Raw genomic sequence first — 19,870 nt, 5'->3', positions numbered from 1 at the left:
AGAACTCGAGGCGGGCGCAAGGTGGGCTTTGCGGTTGTTCGACCTTTATAATGTGTTCCAGTAATATCCGCGGTGAAGGTCCGCAAAAGGAAAACGTCACACTTGGAAAAGCTGGAAAAGCGCGTGAGATATTTCGTCACCGTCGTGGCTTTTTCTGCCGCACAATTGCAACGGACATTGAGCAGGACAACTCGCCGGCACAGTTCCATCTCAGAGCGCAAGCAGAACAGCCATGGTCTTTAGAACACTTCCGCTTCTCCGGGCAGTCCCGCCACCAAAGAATCAGCGACCACCAATACCACAACCCCGACCTCGAACACAACCGCCCCGATCTGCACCAACGCCGACCCCAGCACCAGGAGCACACGCAACAGCAACAGCAACAGCACCAGCACCAGCACCAGCAACAGCAACAGCGCAAGCAACGGCAGCAGCTCAGCACCCAGCTCGGGAACCAGGAGCGCCAAATGCTAAAGAGATCCTCGAATCCTTTCGCCGGATCACACCGCGGCAACGGCTTTACATCAGTCTAGGTATGCCCTGGTTCAAATCGCGCGAGAGGGAGACAATTTGGAAATTCACATGTCGTGACGTCTTGTAGGAATGCTAGCCTTCTCGATATGCGGCGTCTACGCAACAGACAAGCTGGAAGAATGGTACCCGGTCGAGAAACGGGCAGACACTATTGAGCACCCAGGCGCGAAATCGAAGGTCGATATCCAATGGGAGTTGGAGGAGCAGGAACTGGAGAAATTAGAGGCATCTCGAGCTGCCTCGGCGAGAAAAGTGGCGTAGAAGGGTTGATGAGCCGATTTTCGACGGGGACGTTGTCGTTTCGACTTATACTAGACGACATGAGCACGCGGAGATGCAAACGACGTTGAACTGCGTGGTGCGGGCAACCTCCTGGCAAATGGAGGCATCGCTGTTACTGACGGGATTGTTTTATATGAGTGGAGTCTTTGACGATGCTATGGAGCGACCCAGGAGCCATACACTATTCATTAGTCTCTGCCATAGCTACTGGAGAGTGAAGAGGCATTAGCAGGATAGAAGCATAAATGGCCTCAGCGTCGGGCTCCTGTCAGGAGCGCCGAAGATTTGGCTGGAAAGGGCCCGGAAAACGATATGATGATCTGTAGAGTTTCTCGATATGAGACCAACGGCGTGTTCCGAAGAGAGCACCCCAATGAAAATGCCCATGTCAAACCATGTTCGAATCACCCTCGCCGAAGTCGTACCAGTCGAACAAACAAACACTCGTCACCATTAAGGATTAAAATCTATATATAATCGAAAGGGAAGAGAGGGAATGAGGAAAGCGAGAGAAAGAAGGCGAGAAGGAAGGTCGGAAGCGACGGGGGTTTGACAGACTGGGAGGCAAAATGTCTCTATGTACATCCAAAAAGAGAGGTGTTGACGATGTGCAGGCGTTTGGGGCTTTTTTCTTTTTTTTTCGTCCAAAAGTCAAATGGAAATGGGGTAGTGTCAGTGGCGCCTTTTTGGGGGTCTCCTGAGAGGTCGCAGGGCGTTCTTTCAATTCTATGGGTTGGTTCTTCGGTGGCGAATGCACGATGGAGTGTATGCGAGGGGGTGTCAAAATCCTTTGATTGCCAAAATGCTGCTTCGGGGATTTCCCGCAAAGCTGGTTCCGGGTTTTCCGCGACAAGGTATTCCCCTCGAAGTTTCCGGCTGCCAAAATGCTCTCTTCCGAGTGTTGACGCAGACGGGGCTCGCTCACATGATGCCCTGAATTGTGATGGAAAAGAAGTTTAGTTCGTCGTTCGCCATGGAAGCTCTAATCATAGTTGAACAAGCAGAACATACCGAATCCTTCAGCGCATTTTGTAATATCGTCACTTTCACGGCCGCGAAAACGAGCCGGATGTTGGAAGTGTCAGTGGCTTGCGTCAGACTGGAGAGAGCAGAGCGCAGAATGAGATTGAGATTAAGTATCTGAATCTGCCTGTTCGCGACTTACTGAGGATAAATATTCAGCCTTGCCCGATTTGTTTGAGTGAACCTCCATAAAATAAATTTGGCCGCCTTGTTCACATCCGGGCCGCCTAAAAGGAATATCGAAAGGATAAGCCTCCTATAAGAAATACACAGACCATCTAACCCGAGGATACAAACCTTTGTACTCAGGAAAGTACTTCTCTAATGGATTTCTGGCGAGTTTGATCTTGAACAAGTCGATCTTGTTCAAGAACAAGATGATAGATGTTCTTAAGAACCATCGACTATTTATTACGGATTCGAAGAGGATCAAGCTCTCCGCCATTCGATTCTGTCGGAGAACAATGTAAGTCGACCGCCCAGAGAATCATTTGTTTGCGGCAATATTCATCCTACCTGCTGTGATTCTTCAAGCAGCACTTGATCATACTCTGACAGCGCGACACAAAAGATGATCGATGTCACGGCCTCGAAGCAGTGAATCCACTTCCGTCTCTCTGATCGCTGCCCGCCCACATCGAACATGCTAAAAGGAAATGTAAGGAAGCGGTAAGCAAACGCAAACTACGAAGCGACTGAGCTGGGGACTACTCACTGTATTGATAACTGCCCCATGTTGAAGCGTGTCTCCGTAATACCTGTGGTCTTGACACGGGCTCGAAGAACATCCTGTTCCGTTGGGCAGTAGTCCTCTGCCCCTATTCGCTTCACTTCCGCAAAGAAGCTGCAAAACAGAATTTTGTCATTCACTGTCCCGCCGGTAGAAGCTTGCTGGCGCTGGGATTACTTACTACGATGCGGAATCTATGATGTAAAATTCGTTCGACCTTTCCAGTGCCGTTACTGCTGCAGGATCTCTGGCTATCGCGAAGATTGCATCCGCAATTTCCGAATCCAGTTTGTAGTCACTTCCAAGGGCAGCGACTTTATCTGCCATCGCCTGGGAAAATACCTGTTTAGTCCACAGTAAAACCACTTACAAAATTTTCGTAAGAAAAACCACATACCTGTACTTCGGGCGACTCGTACTTCAGTTCGAACGTGGATATTGCGGCAACCAGGGCCTGTATGCTATCGAGCACATTTTTGAAGATTGGCCCTTGGAAGGTCATCAGTTCGTCCCGCGTATACCCATCCTGATGGATGATCTTCATTTGCTTGACGATTGTTGACTTCCCGGATTCACCACCACCTAGTCGAAACATCAGGATGCTGTCCCTTAAATGCACCTTTCCACGAAATACGGTACTGACCGAGCAGCAAAATCTTGCATTCCTTCTTCAACCGTTTCGAATGCTCCTCAATTCCCCGGTCGATAGCCATCGATGCTTCTGTTGGCACCTCCTCCTCTTTACTCGTACAGATCCCCATTTTCCGGGACTCGCCGAGTCAAGTGGCGGAAGATGAGTGGTGGGGCGTAGAGTGTAATCACAAGATCGAAAAATGCCGATGTTCGCTACAAGCACAAAATCAAAAAAAAAAAACACGAGTCAGACTGGACCTTCAAAACCCTTCGAAACACCGCTCAAATTCGGCGTCATTCCGCAGCCAACGCTGGTGGAGCCCGGTCAATGGACCTTTTGATAGTCCTATCTACTCACCTCAGACTGCAGTGCGTCTGGTAACGAGTTCGACAGCGCAATAGATATTTGAGAGTCGAGTGTTGTGAATGGTAACAGTGGCCCTAATACGGCCCGCCCGAGTTGAGCGTAAGAGGGCGGCGAGGCGTAAGGGGTCCTTCGCCACAAGATGCTGCTGTTCGAAAGGACGGAATTGCGGCGAGACACGTTTCGATGGTATGCCGACGCCCTTTATTTCTCGGACGTTCTCCAGCCGTATTCTAGAAACTCAATTTCTATCCTGTGCTCAAAGAACCTGTCCTCTGGAAAAATTGCTGCCGTTAGGTTTGTTCCACAGCCAAAAACGGTTGTTTCTGAAGGTGTGCGTTTCCGTTATTGGCGCCACGCCGAGTTCGGTTAACCAGGTGGCGGCGCGCTGGCCGTTTTGGCTGTGGGTGAGTAGGTGAGGTTTGGGTCAATGCAAGACAGGACCGTTACTATTCGGATGGCTCTGCGTTGAGGATGCAGCGTGCGTGCAATATTTGGGTGCGAAGATAAAAAAAAAAGGCTTTCTGGGCAAAAAGGCTTCGTGTTCGCGGAGCGGAGGGAAGGAAGCGAGGGATCTCATCAATCAAGAGTAGACCGTGAATAGGGCTGGTCACAATTGGTCACCGTCATCATACACACACTTCAAACACCCGCCAGACAACACATAATGAAAGCGAAAGCCAGGGAGCTCTGACCTCTGAGAGCCCTCATGCGGAACCAGGATGGGCGTTTGGTGACCGGTAATGGTATTATTAGACGTACAGTACTGTGCTGTACGACACCTCGTTCTGGCCACATCAAAAGAACATAAACAACACGATTCACAACAGTAGGACCAGTTAGAAACAAGTACTGGTTTTGACGAAAGCCTCATCTTTGGGTCCCGGCGGGTGGTCATCAGCTTTTAGAGTCTGGATCATGGGACACGTCCTAAATATACCGGCAAACCGAGAAGTAATATGTTGGGGCATGAAAGTTCCAATTTCCGGTTTCGTGCGTGGCTTGAGCAATTACTCCAGCCAAATACCGGATGTACAGTACGAACAGCATAAGTAGCGCAAGTCCCATTACAATTCCAAGCTCGGACAGTCCGCGGCAATAGACAGTTGTCGTCCATGGACGATGGGGATAGATGGACATCTCCAGGGGAACGCTTGGAACGCTTGAGAGCATCGCGTGGGCTTTCGCTTTACAGCTGCTGTCGCACTCTTTTCTTATGGAATAACCGCACGGACCTTGCCAGGGCAGGCCGCGCTGGTGGAGGCTAGGGAATGTGCGAGTCCAGGCTAGTATTTATCAACCAAGGTGAACACTGGAAGGATATAGCCTTACCTCCATTTTTCTGTCCTCGGCCCGTTGACGTTCTGCCGAAGCAGTCAACTTCAGCTTCGTCTACTTACCATATCGGGACAAATGCTTCCCCACCACGTGCATAAACAAAATGGGCATTTAATGGTGGGGTTGAAGTTTGAACCCACTTTGCACGGAACTCGGGTTTCCGACTTTATTTTAGTGACTGTTCAAGTTTACGGCTCTTCTCTGAAATGCCGCTTCATCAGAGGGTCCACATGCCATTGCATGATGCATTCGACAGGTTCGCTTTTGGGGATCTTCAGAGGGTTACGTCAGGCTCATGTTCCGAATATTTGGTATCGATGCGAAGAGCCAACAAACTCAAACACCGTTTCGATTAAGGATCGGAAGGAGAGAAAATGGGTCCCCGCTTAAGAAAAATGATTTGCCATGCGTATTTTTGCAAGACCAACTCCTAAACAAGTTCCTTCCCCCGACGACAAAGGCACAGCCCTGATGCAAATGCCTCCCTCCGATGCTTCGCTCGAGTTGAGGGGCTTCCAGAAGAGGCTAACAGACAAGGCCAAAGAGGAACCACGGCAGCATTTCCCTCCGCAGCTCACAGTTCCAACCAGACGTTCAACAACTCCCAGCCCACTCCCACACCGAAAGCAGTTGGCATTCTGCTGCAGAAGTTCGATCTCCTCCCTGGACTCCTCGTTTTCGTGTCCCGGTCGCCGCCGATTACCTATACGTGGTGGGAACTCTCTTTTTTCCGCACGAATTCGATATTCTCGTCCACCTCCACATCAAACTCAGACAACAGTGCGTACGAGGAAGCGTACCCTACCGTTTAGCGGCCATTCGCATCAGCTGTCAAAGTAACTCAAAGCAACAATCCTTTTCCCAGTCCATAGCCTGAACGCGCCCAACATCTTTCAAAATGGCTGCCGAGTTCCAGCGCTATTCCGTCTTTGGGACGATATTCGAGGTCACGCAACGGTATGTGCCTCAGTGAATATGAGAAGGCGACAGTTCAGCTTGGCTGACATTTGTACCTTAACTTGCTTAGCTACACTGATCTGCAACCTGTGGGAATGGGCGCGTTTGGACTAGTCTGGTGAGAGTGTACTTGTGGACCGGTTTGGACTGGGGGCCTCGCTAATTCGGGAGATAACGCATTAATAGCTCTGCGCGGGATCAATTGACGGGGATGAATGTCGCTATCAAGAAGATTATGAAGCCGTTCAGCACGTCCGTGCTCGCCAAGCGGACCTACAGAGAGCTCAAGCTGCTGAAGCACTTGAATCACGACAATGTTATCAGTCTCAGTGACATCTTCATCTCACCTCTAGAGGATATGTGAGTGCGGAACTGAAAATCAAACGATGATTCCACATCCGGCGCTTATCAAAGCCTGTTCTCGACTTTAGTTACTTCGTCACCGAGCTGTTAGGCACCGATCTCCACCGCCTCTTGACCTCTAGACCCTTGGACAAGCAGTTTATCCAGTACTTCTTGTACCAGATTCTGGTACGTGCGGAGTGTCGGATATCCGCGAATTAGTTGCCTACTGACATTGAATTCCGAATTCATTAGCGAGGGCTGAAATACGTGCACTCCGCTGGAGTCGTTCATCGAGACTTGAAACCCAGCAACATTTTGGTGAACGAGAACTGTGACCTCAAGATCTGCGATTTCGGTCTTGCACGTGTGACGGAATCCCAGATGACGGGATACGTGTCTACTCGGTACTATCGAGCACCCGAGATCATGTTGACGTGGCAAAAGTACGACGAGGCTGTGGACATCTGGAGTGTTGGATGTATCTTCGCAGGTAGGACTTGCGCGGCGGTATCACGAGGAACGTGCCATAGGACGTATTCTCACTCCGATGGACTCGATAGAAATGCTGGAAGGAAAGCCTTTGTTCCCAGGGAAAGACCGTAAGTCATTGTATGCCCGAGTTGATGTTTCCTCTGCTTTTCACTCAACATACGTACTCGACATAGATGTGCATCAATTTTCCATCATCACCGAGCTCCTTGGTACTCCTCCGGATGATGTGATTCAGACCATCTGCAGCGAGAACGTGAGTAGACCCCTGGCACAGCAAGGACCGTGGTATCACAAGCCTGGCGATAACGCTATTGGGGTGTTGTGACTGACACCGGGTTTCATATTTTCAGACCTTGCGGTTCGTTCAATCACTACCCAAAAGGGAGAAGATTCCCTTCTCGAAAAGGTTCCCGGACGCTGACCCAGAAGGTGGGTGAAGTCTGTATGAGGGTCAAAACTCTGGAAAGCGGTGCTCAAATCGAAATGGGAATCCCACAGCTGTCGATATCTTGGAGAAGATGCTGGTCTTCGACCCCCAGAAGCGCATCAACGCTAGCCAAGCCCTTGCGCACCCATACTTGGCTCCGTACCACGACCCCACGGACGAGCCCGTGGCAGAATCGGTGTTTGACTGGTCGTTTACTGAAGCGGATCTGCAGACGGATGAGTGGAAATCTCGAATCTACCAGGTACGAGTGGGACGACTGGGAACGCTCCGGATGCTTTCGTTACCGACGGTTGACTGACTTACGCATCTTCACAATTCAGGAGGTACTCGACTTCCATTCGGCTGAGGACGGTGCTACCCCCGCCGCGACCCAATAGCAAAAGTTTTACCAGGACAAATTCCCACCACCCAAACCACCGTTGTTTTACCTCATGTTCCCTGTTCGTGCCGCGAACTCCAAAAAAATCCCAACCTGTCTCTGTCATGTACACAAGCTGTTCCTTTGCCTCACCGGTCGGGGCCCCCCTTTTAATTTTGGGCCGGTGGTCAACCAACGCAACGAACTATGTATATAGATACGGGGCTCTGGCCGCCGAACTTCACTCCTTTCTTTTCTTCCGTCTTTGTCCTTTCATTTTCATGGATTGGAGAATATATTATCTTTCCGGTCCTTCCAAAGTGTGGTCGATACGTAGGATGGATTGAGTGGTCAGAATGAAGCGATGTCCCATATCGGCGATCCCCCAACAAAAGTTGTGCAAACGTAGGAGTCCCTGGGCTTGTCGGATGAGGCATGGTGAGGTGGACGCCGTCGCTTTCATACTGCAGCCAAACAACTTCGTTAGCCCATGAAGCCTTGAACAAGCACCTCAAACCACCTCCAACTGCGTCAAACCCCGAAATGACATACCCAGCTTCTTAGCCACAAAGAACCTCCTCAAATGCTGAATCTGCCACGCACATGTGATTCCCATGACAACGACCTGCGCGATTGTCCAGGTCCGGACATGCGAGTTGGCAGCTTCGCTGGTGTTGCGGAACTCGGCTTCCCGCTCCTTCTGGTACTGCTGCTCGCGGCGCACGTTGGCGACTTTTTGGTTAAGGTCGCGGAGGCGGAGGGCTAGGTCTGGAGTGTCATGGAATGGGGTTGCATGATTAAGATTGACTTGCGGTTGAAAAGGAGAAGGGAAGGTGGGAGCACTCACCGCTTAGCGACTCCTTTTTGAGCTCTGGCTGGTCTTCGTGCGTGGCTTCACCGAACATCAGGTCGATGTGCAATCTCTGTGAAGGAAGAAACGGTCAGCAGAATATTGCTCGATGCATCCCTTGCGGTGGTACCATCAAAGGGCAGAGAACTGACCGTTCGGGAGGCGGAGGAAAACCATCCGGATGAGACGGCGTGTCTGTGAGTTTAGGAATGAAGTTTAATGGTCAGGTCCAGATGCTGTCGCCACCACTGCCTTCCGGGTCCGGCCAAAGGCTTGGAAACCACTCCATGGGAAGCGTAAACATGTCGGCCAAGCCCATCGACTCATGTGTCTTCAACCCCAATTCGGCTCAGAATGCGGATATCCAACAACCCTCTCCCGTGGCTCTCATTTATCTCTCATCCGTACATCGCCAAACATTTCGACGGACGGACAAATCAGGTGCATGATAATCTCCCTTGTCCAGCCTGCCAGCTCATCCCGTGTAGTCACCCTCAGGTCCTCATCAGCAACCCTCAAGTCCCGGTGTACATCCTCCCGCTGTTCCTCTGCATCGCTCCCACCTCATCCGGAGTCCAGACTTACAAGCATATCGAATACTCTCCCGCATCAGCACTCGAAAACACGAATTTCCCTGCATGGTCTCCGCGGACGTTGATGACATTGTGGCGTCTATCCGTTTGCTATTTGATCGCCAGGGAAAGTCGTCGGTGAGAACAAGCTTTGATTGGTTCCGTAGCTGGGTATAAGGAAAACTCACCTCTACGTTGATTTGGATCCCGCGTTCGGGGTTGACGACGAATTGGCCGTTTGTGGGGTTCGCTTCTTCGGACTTGTAGTTGCCTATTGAATGGTCGGGCATTCAGTCTGGTTGTTGTCAGATGTTCTCACCTAATACAGCCCGACGAAGCTACACTGCCTGTGCTTGTGGCAAATCCGACGGCTTATCGCTTGCCAAACCCGCACCATGTGCCTCCTCCAACCCTCCATCCCAGCCAAAATACTCACCGACAACAGTCGTCTCGGCTGGCAGCTCCTCATAAAAACATCGTTCCTTGGAGCCCTCTAGGTAAAAGTACAGAGCCTGGACATATGAGGAACACAGTGCCAGGCACAACGCTAACGAGAATAGTGAGGATGAGGAACGCATTATACGTTGGTCCTGGGACGGTCTTCGGGACGATCACTCGGTGATGTGTGGCCGTTTCTGAGGGGAGCCAAAACAAGTGCAAGCGAGCAGCAACGCGTCGAGACGTCCGCCGTCGCCGTCTCGCTTTCAACTTCAAGCCTCACTTCCTCACAAAAGGCACATATGCCCATCTACTTAAGGGGGACTGGTCCTTATTTGGTATGTACGTCCTGCCCGATGACAGGCTACGCATCTGTTCCGAAAAACACCATTGAGACTCATTTCCGTGACACATATGGAGCTTTTGCGTGAGACGGTCCCTCCTGTTTAAGCAACCGATCTCTTTCAAAGCAGGCCTAACAGTACTAACCCGCCGCACTGTCTCTATCACCTCGCACGCCTGATGCCGGACGATCCGCAACAGAACTCTGTCATCTTGCGCCGATTTCCTAGCTGCAACGCCCGCTGGCTTGGTCGAGTCACGTGACCTGCCCATTATGTAGCCATGTAGTGACACAACAGATGTGATCAGCACCTTCCTTTGAGACTCGAAGATTGCCCAGGACGGAAGACCTCTGAAACCAAAAGCATCTGTGTCGAGCCCTCATCTTTTCCTCAGAAAGTATGGCAGCAGCAAAAGAGCCCTGCCGTCTAGTCCGCACCCGCCTTGCCTCAAACAAAACCGCGCTGGTCGTCGGCTCCGGCTCCAAGGCGCGAGAAGAAGTCGTTCGCGCGCTCACAGGCCCGCACCCACCGTCCACACTGCTCTACCTCGCACGCATACTCGAACCAGATGCCGTTCTTGAGCCGATATCCGGGGAAGAGGTGACGTTTATTCCAGGCTCTTTGAAGGCTGGGGATTTACGAGGGGTGGATTTTGTTTTGTGCTGTTTGGATGATCGCGTTGAGGCGGGCAAGATCATCAAGCTGAGTAAAACGAAACAGATCCCGGTCGATTGCTTAGCCCATCCGGACCTATCGGATTTCCACATAGCTGACCAACGGCATGACTTATCCGTCGAAGCGGCGGATGGCGTCGCGGGCGAGGTGCCTACAAGTCCGGCGCGCAAAGGCGACGAGCTGAGACTGGCTGTAGGACGCGAAATACCCAACTGCGAGGACGCGATGCTGGCTAGGTTTAGCGCGCTGAGGGAAAAGCTGCTGGAGACGGAGACGGATCCCGAGGCTGTGGATCGGAAACTGGAGACATTGGCGAAACAGTGGGGGAAGTCTTTGTGTGAGGAGATACTGAAGGCGGATGATAAGCAGATTTTGGGCTTGTCGGATGGCGGTGGGCAGAAATTTCAGGGAAGCAAAGCCGTGCACCTGAACAAATTCGATTTGCCAAACAAGAGCAGTAAGAATGCGCATGAAGTGATGAAATCTCAACGACCGGAAAGGAGCATAGTGTCGATGGCGCATTCACTCCCGCTTGTCGGAGGCGTATTGGATCTTGTTGCGTCGGCGTCTGGAAGCGCGTATAACATGACGACGTCGACGGTTGTTGGAACTGTACACACGGCATCGAGCATCAAGGATCAGACGCTGGACATCACATCGACGTATGTGCGTGCGGTGAAGGACAGGGGTTCAGCGTATGTGCATCACGCAAAGGAGCGTATGGAGGACGGTATGTACTGTTATCAGCGCTGGAGGATGACAAGATCTCCTTGACCTGAACAACGTTCGTCTCTAGTCATCGAAAGTGGTCTCCGCATCCTCCCCGACCCCCTATCCCACCTCACTCGCAAAAGCCTCCACCTCTTCCCCCTCCCCATCTACATCGCCCTCCAACCCCGCGGCTTCATCACCCTCATCGGCGCCGGCCCCGGCCCCGCCGACCTCCTCACCCTCCGCGCCCTCGAACATCTCCGCAAAGCCGACCTCGTCATCGCAGACCCCGACGTCCATTCCCAGGTGCTTGCGCTGGTTCCGCACAAAAAGTTGCACATCCCGCCGTTCTCGTACCACCCGAAGACCAAGGCCAAGTTTCAGGAAGAGGCGCTCGATACGTGTCTGAAGGCGCTGGCGAGGGGGAAGGAGGTTGTGAGGTTGTATGTCGGCGATCCGTTTGTGTTTGCGAGGGGCGCAGAGGAGGTTAAGGCGTTCCGTGACAATGGGTACGAGCCGACCATCGTGCCGGGGTTGACTGCTGCGACGGCAGTCACGGCCAACGCGTTCATACCCCTCACGCATCGCGGACTGGCGGACCAAATCGTTGTGCTCTCTGGAGGCGCAGAGAATACCAAACTCTCCCATGTACCACATTACTACGACAAGCGAACCACCGTGGTGCTCAACGCCGTCGGGAACTTAACCACGGTCGTCGAGCTACTCTTGGCCGCGGGGTACCCCAAAGACGTCCCTGCAGCGGTCGTGGAAAAAGGCTGCTGGGGCAACGCAGGCGGCGGGGAGAGGAGGCTGGATGCGACGTTGGAGACGATTCATAAGGAGGTGGAGAGGAGGAGGGTCAGTGGACCGGCTGTTCTGGTGATTGGGCATACGGTAGGGTATTCGAAGATGGTCAAGCCGGAGTTGTTGAAAGATCGACCGGTGGAGACTGGAGATGTTGGCCAGCTTTTGGGCAATCTGGAGCTGGATTAGGGGGTTTCCCATGCGGCAGAATGAGGCTTGCTTTTTAGGTCCGTTTCTAGATCTACTTCGTAGCATAACGGCCGTCTCTTCAGATACCAACCCCATATCATATCCCATGCGGCGTATCTGTGGCATCGAGCGATTTTCGATAAATTTTGCACTGTAAATACACATCACAATGCTACGGAGAGAAAGTTTCTACAGATGGTGAAAGTGTCTAGGGTCTATGAAGCAACAAAACGTCGGTATATACGCCAAATTCCTCAAAGGAATCGAGAAAGTCCCTCGAAAAATCAAAGTCATAGAAAGTCCTCCAAAAAGAGCACAGAACAAGAATCACAGAAATCACAGCGCCAGTGCAAACAACGTAGTGACGGGAAGGACCATGAAAGCGACCGGCGCCCAGGCTCTCTCTACCCCACCGCTGTTCTTCACCACCACCACCGTCTTCGGCGTAGGCGCCGGTCCAGCAGCGGTGACTGGTTGTGTAGCCTGGGCGGCCGCAGATACCGTCGACGTCTCGGTAATCGTTTTCGGCGTCGGGGGCGCAAACACCGACCCATTTGCGCTCCGCACCACCATGATCGGTCCGTCAAGCAACCCACCCCCTGCAAATGTCCCATCATGTTCGTTGTTCTCCCTCAGTTGCACAGTCACCTTCATCACCGCCGGGACAGGCAGCGGCTGCGTCATATTCAGCTGCGTACGGGGTGAGACAGACAAGGTGAGGTTGTTTGATCCTTCGACTTTCAGTTGGAACGGGCCGGTATATGAGATGGTATGTGGGGTTGTGCCTTTGGTGGTGTTGGGGAGGACGTAGTAGAGACTGTAGGAGAGGGCGACGCTTTGGAGGACGGTGTTGGGGGTGGTTGGCGTCCAGGCGGCCGTTATCGTGACGGTGTCGTTGTAGCGGATGGAGGCAGGACAGATGTGGGGGTGGCAGGATAGTGTCAGGTTGCCGGCGAGGATTGTGGGAACTTGCAGACCCAGTGCTGAGAAAACGGGGAAAGATGTTAGCACCTTCGGGACGACCGGCGAGAATGGGCCTCAGCTTTGAGTCCTTACCGAAAAGCAGCGCAATAACCTGCAGGACCCGTGAGGGCCCGCTAAATGTGCGGAGTCTCATAGAGCGTCGTTTCCTTTCGCTATCCTCTGAACTCTGTTGTCGGTGTGTCGCCGAGTTAGTAGGTTCGCGGGTGAATTATGCCAAGCCTTTGAGCTGCGCTCCGATAAGTCCGACTTCGCTGGTTCTCAGAGTTCAGGGCCGTACCAACATGGTACTCGCACGGTGAAGAAGAAACTCGTTTGACTTGGTCTCTTTAGCCTCCGCAATTGCGTTGATTCTGTCGTCCACGAGGCGAAACCTGCGGCCAAATACGTACCGAAACCAGTTTTGGGGGCGGGATCCCGGTGGAGAGCAAATCAGCAGCAGAGCAGCAGGCCACCAAATGAGGCACGGGCACGCGCGCGAGTGGCCGCTGTGGCTCCTCCGCTGTCGAAAAGGCGTTGGCAACTTGCCCAGACCATCATCCATTGCCACCACCATGGGTAGGCTCCACAGGAAAGGCACAGATGCCTAATGCAACAGCGACATACTGTAGCATAGTCAATATGATGCCCGAGAGTCTCACTCTCAGGGGTAGGAGATGGAACTAATCAAAGAACATTGAACATTTCCTGTCATTCAAAGTCGACGGTTTGCTTTCGGAAGGGAAGGATGATCTTGGACTTGGAACATCATCCTTCCTCGTCGCCCCCACTCCCCACCCTCATCAGGGTGACCGCTTACATGCAATAATGTGTGGGGAATCCATCCTCGCAACCTTTTGCAACAGCAACTCAAGCAAATGGATATGAGGACCGACGAATATGCGATGAATCACATCTCCCCATAATCATCGAGTCATTGGGACGCGCGCTTTGGAACGTCGCCCAAAATTCGCTTCAAAAGACCCCACGCACGGCCGAGACATCGGTATACTGAGAGCTCGTCATTGATAAAGACAGAGCTGCGGACGGACGACCCGCCATCGTCCAGATACTGTAATATATAGCAAAGGTCTTACAGGTATGTGGACTCAGTGTCGATAGTATATGGGGAGCTATCCCATTTCAACGTGCTCACGTCATTGGGTCCTCTTCTACCGTGGGAACTTTCGCAGACGACATCGCAACCCAATATCCCAGAAGGAGCACCAGCAATATGATAGGCCGAGTGGCAACACGAAAGTCGGTGGAATGTTTGAAGGCGACATGCACAGCAGTCCGCTTTCGTCCTTTATCCCAAGCAGCAGCCTCCCTAAACTACTACGACGAGCCCCATGCGTCCCCTAGTTTCGCGAACACCAAACACTTTCTGACGCTTCGAGACTTTACAACGCCGCAAATCCTGCAGCTGATCCGTCGCTCCCTGGAACTGAAACAACTCATTCGCAGCCATCCGTCCGAGGCGCGGTCGAGGGAACAGGCGCTGGCTGGTCGCACAATGGGGATGATCTTTACGAAACGCAGCACGCGGACGCGAGTGTCAGCAGAGACCGGCTGGGCTTATTATGGAGGGCATTCGATGTTTCTGGGGAAGGAAGACATCCAGATCGGAGGTGGGGAACCCTTGAAAGACACGGCGATTGTTGTCAGCAGCATGGTGGACGTGATTTTGGCCCGGATGGGAGGGCATGAGGAAATCGAGGTATGCTCTTCCTTGATGTATGTTGTCTCCGGCTTATAGTGCAGCTTCTCACATCAAACAGATCCTCGCAGCGAATTCCTCCGTCCCAGTCATCAATGCGCTCACCGCCAAATATCACCCGCTTCAAGCCCTCGCCGACATCATGACGCTCTACGAGTCTAGCCTGCCAAATGCCCTCACTCAACCCACCTCCTCCGATCTACCTTTACCGCTCCTTCCGCCGTTGAAGGTAGCATGGATCGGTGACGCCAACAACATCATACACTCCCTTCTCGTCTCGCTACCGCGTTTAGGTCCCATCGAGCTCACCGTTGCTACACCGAAAGGTTACAACTGCGACGCAGATGTCGTAAACTTTGCCATTGGCGAAGCCACGGGCGGGGCGGAGAAGGGCACCGTTCACTTCACAAAGGACCCGCGGGAGGCCGTGCGCAACGCCGACTTTGTCATCACGGATACGTGGGTGTCAATGGGACAAGAGAGCGAAAAGGCGAAGCGGATAAAGGATTTTGATGGGTTTAGGATTACTGAGAAGATGGTGAAAGATGGGGGCGGTAAGCCGGATTGGAAGTTTATGCATTGCTTGCCGCGCAAGATTGAGGAGGTGGATGACGAGGTGAGCGTTCGCATCCTGCGTGGTGGTGCATATTGCAACACAGTGCCGTGGCTGACCTCCACTTGTCCAAAACCAGGTGTTTTACAACCCAAACCGATCCATTGTCTTCCAAGAAGCGGAGAATCGCAAATACACAGTGATGGCGGTGTACGAGATGCTCATGTCTTGGACCCACGCCAGGAATTAAGCGTACCCCTGTTTGACGAGAACCACGGCGTCAAGTACTCTAGCAATCTCTTTCACGATAGATATGTATGTAGAACCCTTCTCAGATGCATGCTGCGTCAGTAACAGGGCTATTCTTGCAATGTCAAATGTAGAGACGTGTCGCTTGCCTGGGAACATGTTTCTTCCCTGGGAATCAAGAGACGCTTGGCCTACATCATTCCTCTCACATTCAACAACTGCAGGTGTCGCTGCCCCACTAGTGGTTCACTCACACCGAGCCCGTCTGTCATCACACCTCCTACGCATAGTACCTACTATGCATGAGCCTTAAGCCTCAAGGTTCCGTATGTCACGGACTCAAAGCCCCGGGGGGAGTGGGTGAGAGGTGCGATCGATTGCAATGATGCGGGCGGATGGAATAAATGACGCCAAAATGACCGATCAGCCCATCCCGCCTGCATGCATGCAGCGTGCAGCAGCTCAATTTCAAGCTTTCAAGGTGAATTCATTAATCAAGCCTTGATTGAGCCACAAAGCTCCTAACTTTATTTTCATCACTAACGGCGGCATGGACGACACTCGCGATTCGCAATGGAAATCCGTGCACCGGAGGAGCGCAGGCCCGCGAGTATACAAGGCGACCCCCGTCGGCCCCCCCTCAGTCGGGAACATCGCTTCTACTTACATCAGTGCGAGCTTGTACTCTGTCTTAACGAGTGTCCTTTCGTATATCCAACACGGCATCGAGCAGCGTTAAGGTAACTATCCCGCTGTGTTGTGCGTTTGAAGTTTACTGTGATGTGGTGTGGTGGTTTATCGTTAGCGATCTGACTGTTAGTCGACCAAATAGTTCCGACGTCTTCAAGTCGTCAGTCAACAGGTTTGAAGGAATGACGAGTGGAACGACACATGGGCAGGTGCACATTATCAGCATTATTTGGAAGACGTCGAAGAATGCTGACGGACTTCTCCTATCTTTACATCACAAATAGGGTGTTCAAAGTCAAGACCGAGTCTGAATTGAACGATTACGCCTGGCCATGATATCGGTGCAGTCTCTGCGAAAATGGATCCAAGAGAAGTCTGTCCACCCGTGTGCAGGATTATCCAGATTCCACCGTCCTTTCACACCAAGCCTCGTTCAACGGTTCGCGTGGTACAAAAGTTCCGGCCTCCATTTCCATACACCCTGGGAGCCAATGTTAATTACAAGGTTACACAACTGCACCGCCGACGGCACTGGGACTGTGGGACATGCGGCTCTCAGACTCCGGTTTCGTAGACCGGCGAGGAAACCAAAAAAAAATTGCTGTATGCACTCCGACGCTGATGCCTGGACTTGGCCTCGTACAGTATGTACACCATCGATATCCACACAGCATGTACATAATTTTGTCCTACGGTCATGGTGGTGGTTCCCGAAAACATCAGAAAGTTGAAGAGTTGTATGAGATGCAGATAACCATCGGCTGCAGCCGCTAGCGGGCTCGTTACCGTTGTTGTTTTTGGCCAACCAACGGATGGGGCATCAACACTAGCAACAATATGCCAGCATGCAAGATTCCAAAGGAGGATTTATGAGAAAAAAGACCGGGATGTCTCTGTATCCGAGGAAAGATCAATCTTGCCATCTTCAATACCCCTCCGCCGCAAGGAATTCGCAGGTGAACGTTGTGGCATCGCCGAGGCGGTTCATCGATTGCGACATCGATTGCGAGTTGCTGGGCAGGGTGCCGCTCAGGCTGTGAGCGCCGGGCTATAAAAAGCGACCGGATGTCCATCCGGTTCCTTTCGCCCCGAACCAGTCCGCCGAGTCCGCTCTACATCCCTCGACATGGTCGCCAACCTCCTCGCCTTTGGCCTTGCGGCGTGCGCCACGCTCATCTCCGCCCTTCCGACCGCTAACATCCAACCCGGGGACGTCGTCGATCCAACTCCTCTTCAGCCCGTCATAGTCGTCGCGCCAGCAGCCGTGGCAATCGACAATTATCCGAACAAGCAAATCGACTTCACCGGCAAGGCGCGGGTGTACACCTTTGATGCTGCGGCAGATATCCAGGATGGGAAAGTGAAGGTGCACTTCAGCGTCGACAACTGGAAGACGGTTGCTGATGTAGACGCAAGGTTCGCCAAGGACACCAAGGAATTCGCATGGACCGTCGTCCTTCCCGACGGTCTACATCCCACAAACGTCGTGTACGCCGTTCGGTACGACTCAAGTAAGGGAACGTTCTGGGATAACAACAACGGAAAGGTAGGAAGAAGAAGGGAAAGCGGAAGGAAGATGAAAGGCTAGTTCGCTCACCACCTGGCAGAACTATGTCGTCCCTGTGGATTACCCTGTCCTCGCACCCACCGCCACTGCACCCCCCACCCCTTCATCGACGAGCACTGCCCCGGCCCAGACGAGTACCCCTGGGTAAGCACACCCTATTGCATGGTCGATGTTTTCTTTTCTGTCTAGCTCGCCTAATCCTGCTTTTGCTCTCCCACCAGCTCGGGCCAAACCTTCGCTCTCGCTCTTACACCAGACCAGCCCACCACGAACGTCGAGGGAGTCATTGAATTCCAACCGGTTCTCTCCTCTGACCCCCAGTCCCTCGTCGGCTTTGTGGACTCTCAAGCGCCGGTCGCATTCACATCCGCGTTTGCCATCAACACCGGCAAGCTGAGCAATGGCGTCCATACCGTGACGATTCGTGCCGAATTCGGGGACTCGGCCCAGATCGCAACGCAGCAGTTCACTGTTAACAACACCCTCAAGTTCGTCGACATGTGGAAGCCAGTCAACACCGTAGACCAGGATTTCTCGGATTCCAGTCTAGTCGCGCAAGATGGAAAAGTCTACGTGGCGTACGAAAAGACGGTGGCCCGATACGCATCCTACGGCGCGGCAGAACCAGAGCAAATCTTCGATGGATATGTGCAAAGCAAATACATCGGCATCAGCGGATTTACTGTCCATGATGGAGTGGTGACCACGTTGTTCTCGAACGGCGATCTCGAACAACGCACTTACTACAACGAGCCGATCACCATGTTTGGCAACCAAGGAAAGGTGAACGTGAACGACATCCCCGACATCAGCAATTGGTGCTCGTTTGCCAGTTTAATGCACGTAGAGGCCAAGCAGTTGCTCCTAGGCAATAGTTGTCAAGCCGGACGAATCTTCAAGTTCGACATTCTTACCGGCAAATACCTCGGCTTCGTGAATGTCACCGGCTCCCCAGCATACCTCACGAAAGACGACAAAGGTGCTAACTGGGTCCTGACGACAATTGGGGGTGCTCGGAAACTCAAGCAAATCAACCTCGCCACCCTGCAGCTTTTAGATGGCGTTGAGATTCCGGTCCCTGCCGACGTCGGCTTTGGCCAGTTTCAAGTGGTTGGAGATTATGTTTACGCCCCCGGCCAAGAAAATCGCCTGATTGTGTTTGACAAGACCGGCGCCAAGGTCGGAAGCTGGTTGGGAAACAGGCCATCAGACGTGAGTTTTTTCTCCGCTGTTTGTGCGTATCAGGCTGTCCACGTTAACAACCTTTCCCTCGTCATTTTCCTCCTTAGTCAAATGGTGATGAATCGGGCACCTGGTACGTGTTATCGGGCGTTATCCGACTGCCAGATGGGACGGTAGCCGGCCAGTCGTTCTATAACACAAGATTCCAGCGATTCGACAAATTCGGCGCTTGAACGGAGCTGAACTCCCGAATCGCCCCAACTGACGATCTCCCATAATTGCGAATCACTCTCTCACTTTATCATTGGCGTATTCGCTCGGAGTATCTGGCGTACATAGGAAGTTTCCCCCGCGCCATCAATTTCACATCATTCTTTTACATCATTTATATATTATAACACATCATCCTCGAAATTATGTTCGCGCTCCCGTCGTGTGTGAATGATGGAAAAGCGTGCCTCCGATGCTTTCAATATCTTCAATCATGGGCAGTTCTATCTAGAAAGCTAGGCCGTTTAAGGCCTGTACACGCATTCGCAACAATGTATAGCGAACAATTTTGACCTACTGCCAGGCAGGCGACCTTGCCGGATTCCTGGATGGTGAGCATTGGAACCAGGTCACGAGGGATCGGAATCTCTGATGGCACGGGGTTACTTGTTGAAAGCTGTCGAAGTGTCATTTACGCGCTGTCGGAATGCTGACATAAATAACCCCGTCGCAAGCCAGAAAGAGTCCAAAAATAGGCCATCAACCTAAAATGGGCAAGTTTTTGAGCGTTCGTCCAAGGTTTACCTTATCGCCTGTGGCTAATGACCTCGATATAGGTTTGTTAATGGAGGCATTGTTTACCGAAAAAAAG

General features: G+C 52.3%; 7 protein-coding genes across 7 annotated transcripts; 4 read left to right on the top strand and 3 right to left on the bottom strand.

Moving 5' to 3' along the window:
• Positions 1-1,737: 1,737 nt before the first annotated feature.
• On the bottom strand, positions 1,738-3,330 carry EV422DRAFT_562802 (heterotrimeric G protein alpha subunit; the record flags this gene model as incomplete). The annotated part of the gene is made up of 9 exons (XM_053071992.1): positions 1,738-1,749; positions 1,828-1,915; positions 1,982-2,066; positions 2,137-2,290; positions 2,356-2,485; positions 2,555-2,683; positions 2,751-2,899; positions 2,967-3,151; positions 3,213-3,330. The coding sequence occupies 9 exons, from the start codon at positions 3,328-3,330 to the stop codon at positions 1,738-1,740; spliced, it is 1,050 nt and encodes a 349-aa protein (XP_052929996.1).
• A 2,259-nt stretch (positions 3,331-5,589) lies between these two features.
• Positions 5,590-7,608, top strand: EV422DRAFT_8784 (kinase-like domain-containing protein). Its single transcript, XM_053074472.1, has 10 exons — positions 5,590-5,861; positions 5,932-5,979; positions 6,048-6,221; positions 6,293-6,392; positions 6,459-6,696; positions 6,767-6,805; positions 6,872-6,951; positions 7,049-7,127; positions 7,197-7,387; positions 7,467-7,608. The coding sequence occupies exons 1-10, from the start codon at positions 5,803-5,805 to the stop codon at positions 7,521-7,523; spliced, it is 1,065 nt and encodes a 354-aa protein (XP_052929995.1). The 5' UTR covers positions 5,590-5,802; the 3' UTR covers positions 7,524-7,608.
• Positions 7,609-7,743: 135 nt separating this feature from the next.
• EV422DRAFT_8885 (emp24/gp25L/p24 family/GOLD-domain-containing protein) lies at positions 7,744-9,714 on the bottom strand. Its single transcript, XM_053074480.1, has 7 exons — positions 9,363-9,714; positions 9,115-9,197; positions 8,940-9,037; positions 8,507-8,549; positions 8,352-8,427; positions 8,057-8,272; positions 7,744-7,968 (listed from the first exon to the last, which is right to left on the bottom strand). The coding sequence occupies exons 1-7, from the start codon at positions 9,502-9,504 to the stop codon at positions 7,964-7,966; spliced, it is 663 nt and encodes a 220-aa protein (XP_052929994.1). The 5' UTR covers positions 9,505-9,714; the 3' UTR covers positions 7,744-7,963.
• A 1,563-nt stretch (positions 9,715-11,277) lies between these two features.
• EV422DRAFT_490497 (tetrapyrrole methylase) lies at positions 11,278-12,087 on the top strand (the record flags this gene model as incomplete). The annotated part of the gene is made up of 1 exon (XM_053067471.1): positions 11,278-12,087. A coding segment is annotated over one exon (810 nt), but the record flags the coding sequence as incomplete, so codon positions are not given.
• A 181-nt stretch (positions 12,088-12,268) lies between these two features.
• On the bottom strand, positions 12,269-13,482 carry EV422DRAFT_511255 (uncharacterized protein). The gene is made up of 3 exons (XM_053068998.1): positions 13,349-13,482; positions 13,144-13,237; positions 12,269-13,070 (listed from the first exon to the last, which is right to left on the bottom strand). The coding sequence occupies exons 1-3, from the start codon at positions 13,352-13,354 to the stop codon at positions 12,424-12,426; spliced, it is 747 nt and encodes a 248-aa protein (XP_052929992.1). The 5' UTR covers positions 13,355-13,482; the 3' UTR covers positions 12,269-12,423.
• A 467-nt stretch (positions 13,483-13,949) lies between these two features.
• EV422DRAFT_8631 (mitochondrial ornithine carbamoyltransferase) lies at positions 13,950-16,026 on the top strand. The gene is made up of 5 exons (XM_053074460.1): positions 13,950-14,146; positions 14,241-14,767; positions 14,829-15,383; positions 15,460-15,635; positions 15,704-16,026. Exons 2-4 carry the CDS (start codon positions 14,282-14,284, stop codon positions 15,568-15,570), a joined length of 1,152 nt encoding a protein of 383 aa, XP_052929991.1. The 5' UTR covers positions 13,950-14,146; positions 14,241-14,281; the 3' UTR covers positions 15,571-15,635; positions 15,704-16,026.
• A 1,162-nt stretch (positions 16,027-17,188) lies between these two features.
• Positions 17,189-19,197, top strand: EV422DRAFT_8640 (uncharacterized protein). Its single transcript, XM_053074463.1, has 5 exons — positions 17,189-17,805; positions 17,867-17,970; positions 18,048-18,805; positions 18,877-19,038; positions 19,116-19,197. Exons 1-4 carry the CDS (start codon positions 17,386-17,388, stop codon positions 18,891-18,893), a joined length of 1,299 nt encoding a protein of 432 aa, XP_052929990.1. The 5' UTR covers positions 17,189-17,385; the 3' UTR covers positions 18,894-19,038; positions 19,116-19,197.
• Positions 19,198-19,870: the final 673 nt, after the last annotated feature.

Source organism: Fimicolochytrium jonesii (assembly GCF_025526975.1).
Source record: "Fimicolochytrium jonesii strain JEL569 chromosome Unknown EV422scaffold_1, whole genome shotgun sequence".
Classification (NCBI taxonomy): Eukaryota; Fungi; Chytridiomycota; class Chytridiomycetes; order Spizellomycetales; family Powellomycetaceae; genus Fimicolochytrium; species Fimicolochytrium jonesii.
The sequence above is the reverse complement of the archived record's forward strand: the minus strand, read 5'-3'. Positions and strand labels throughout refer to the sequence as shown.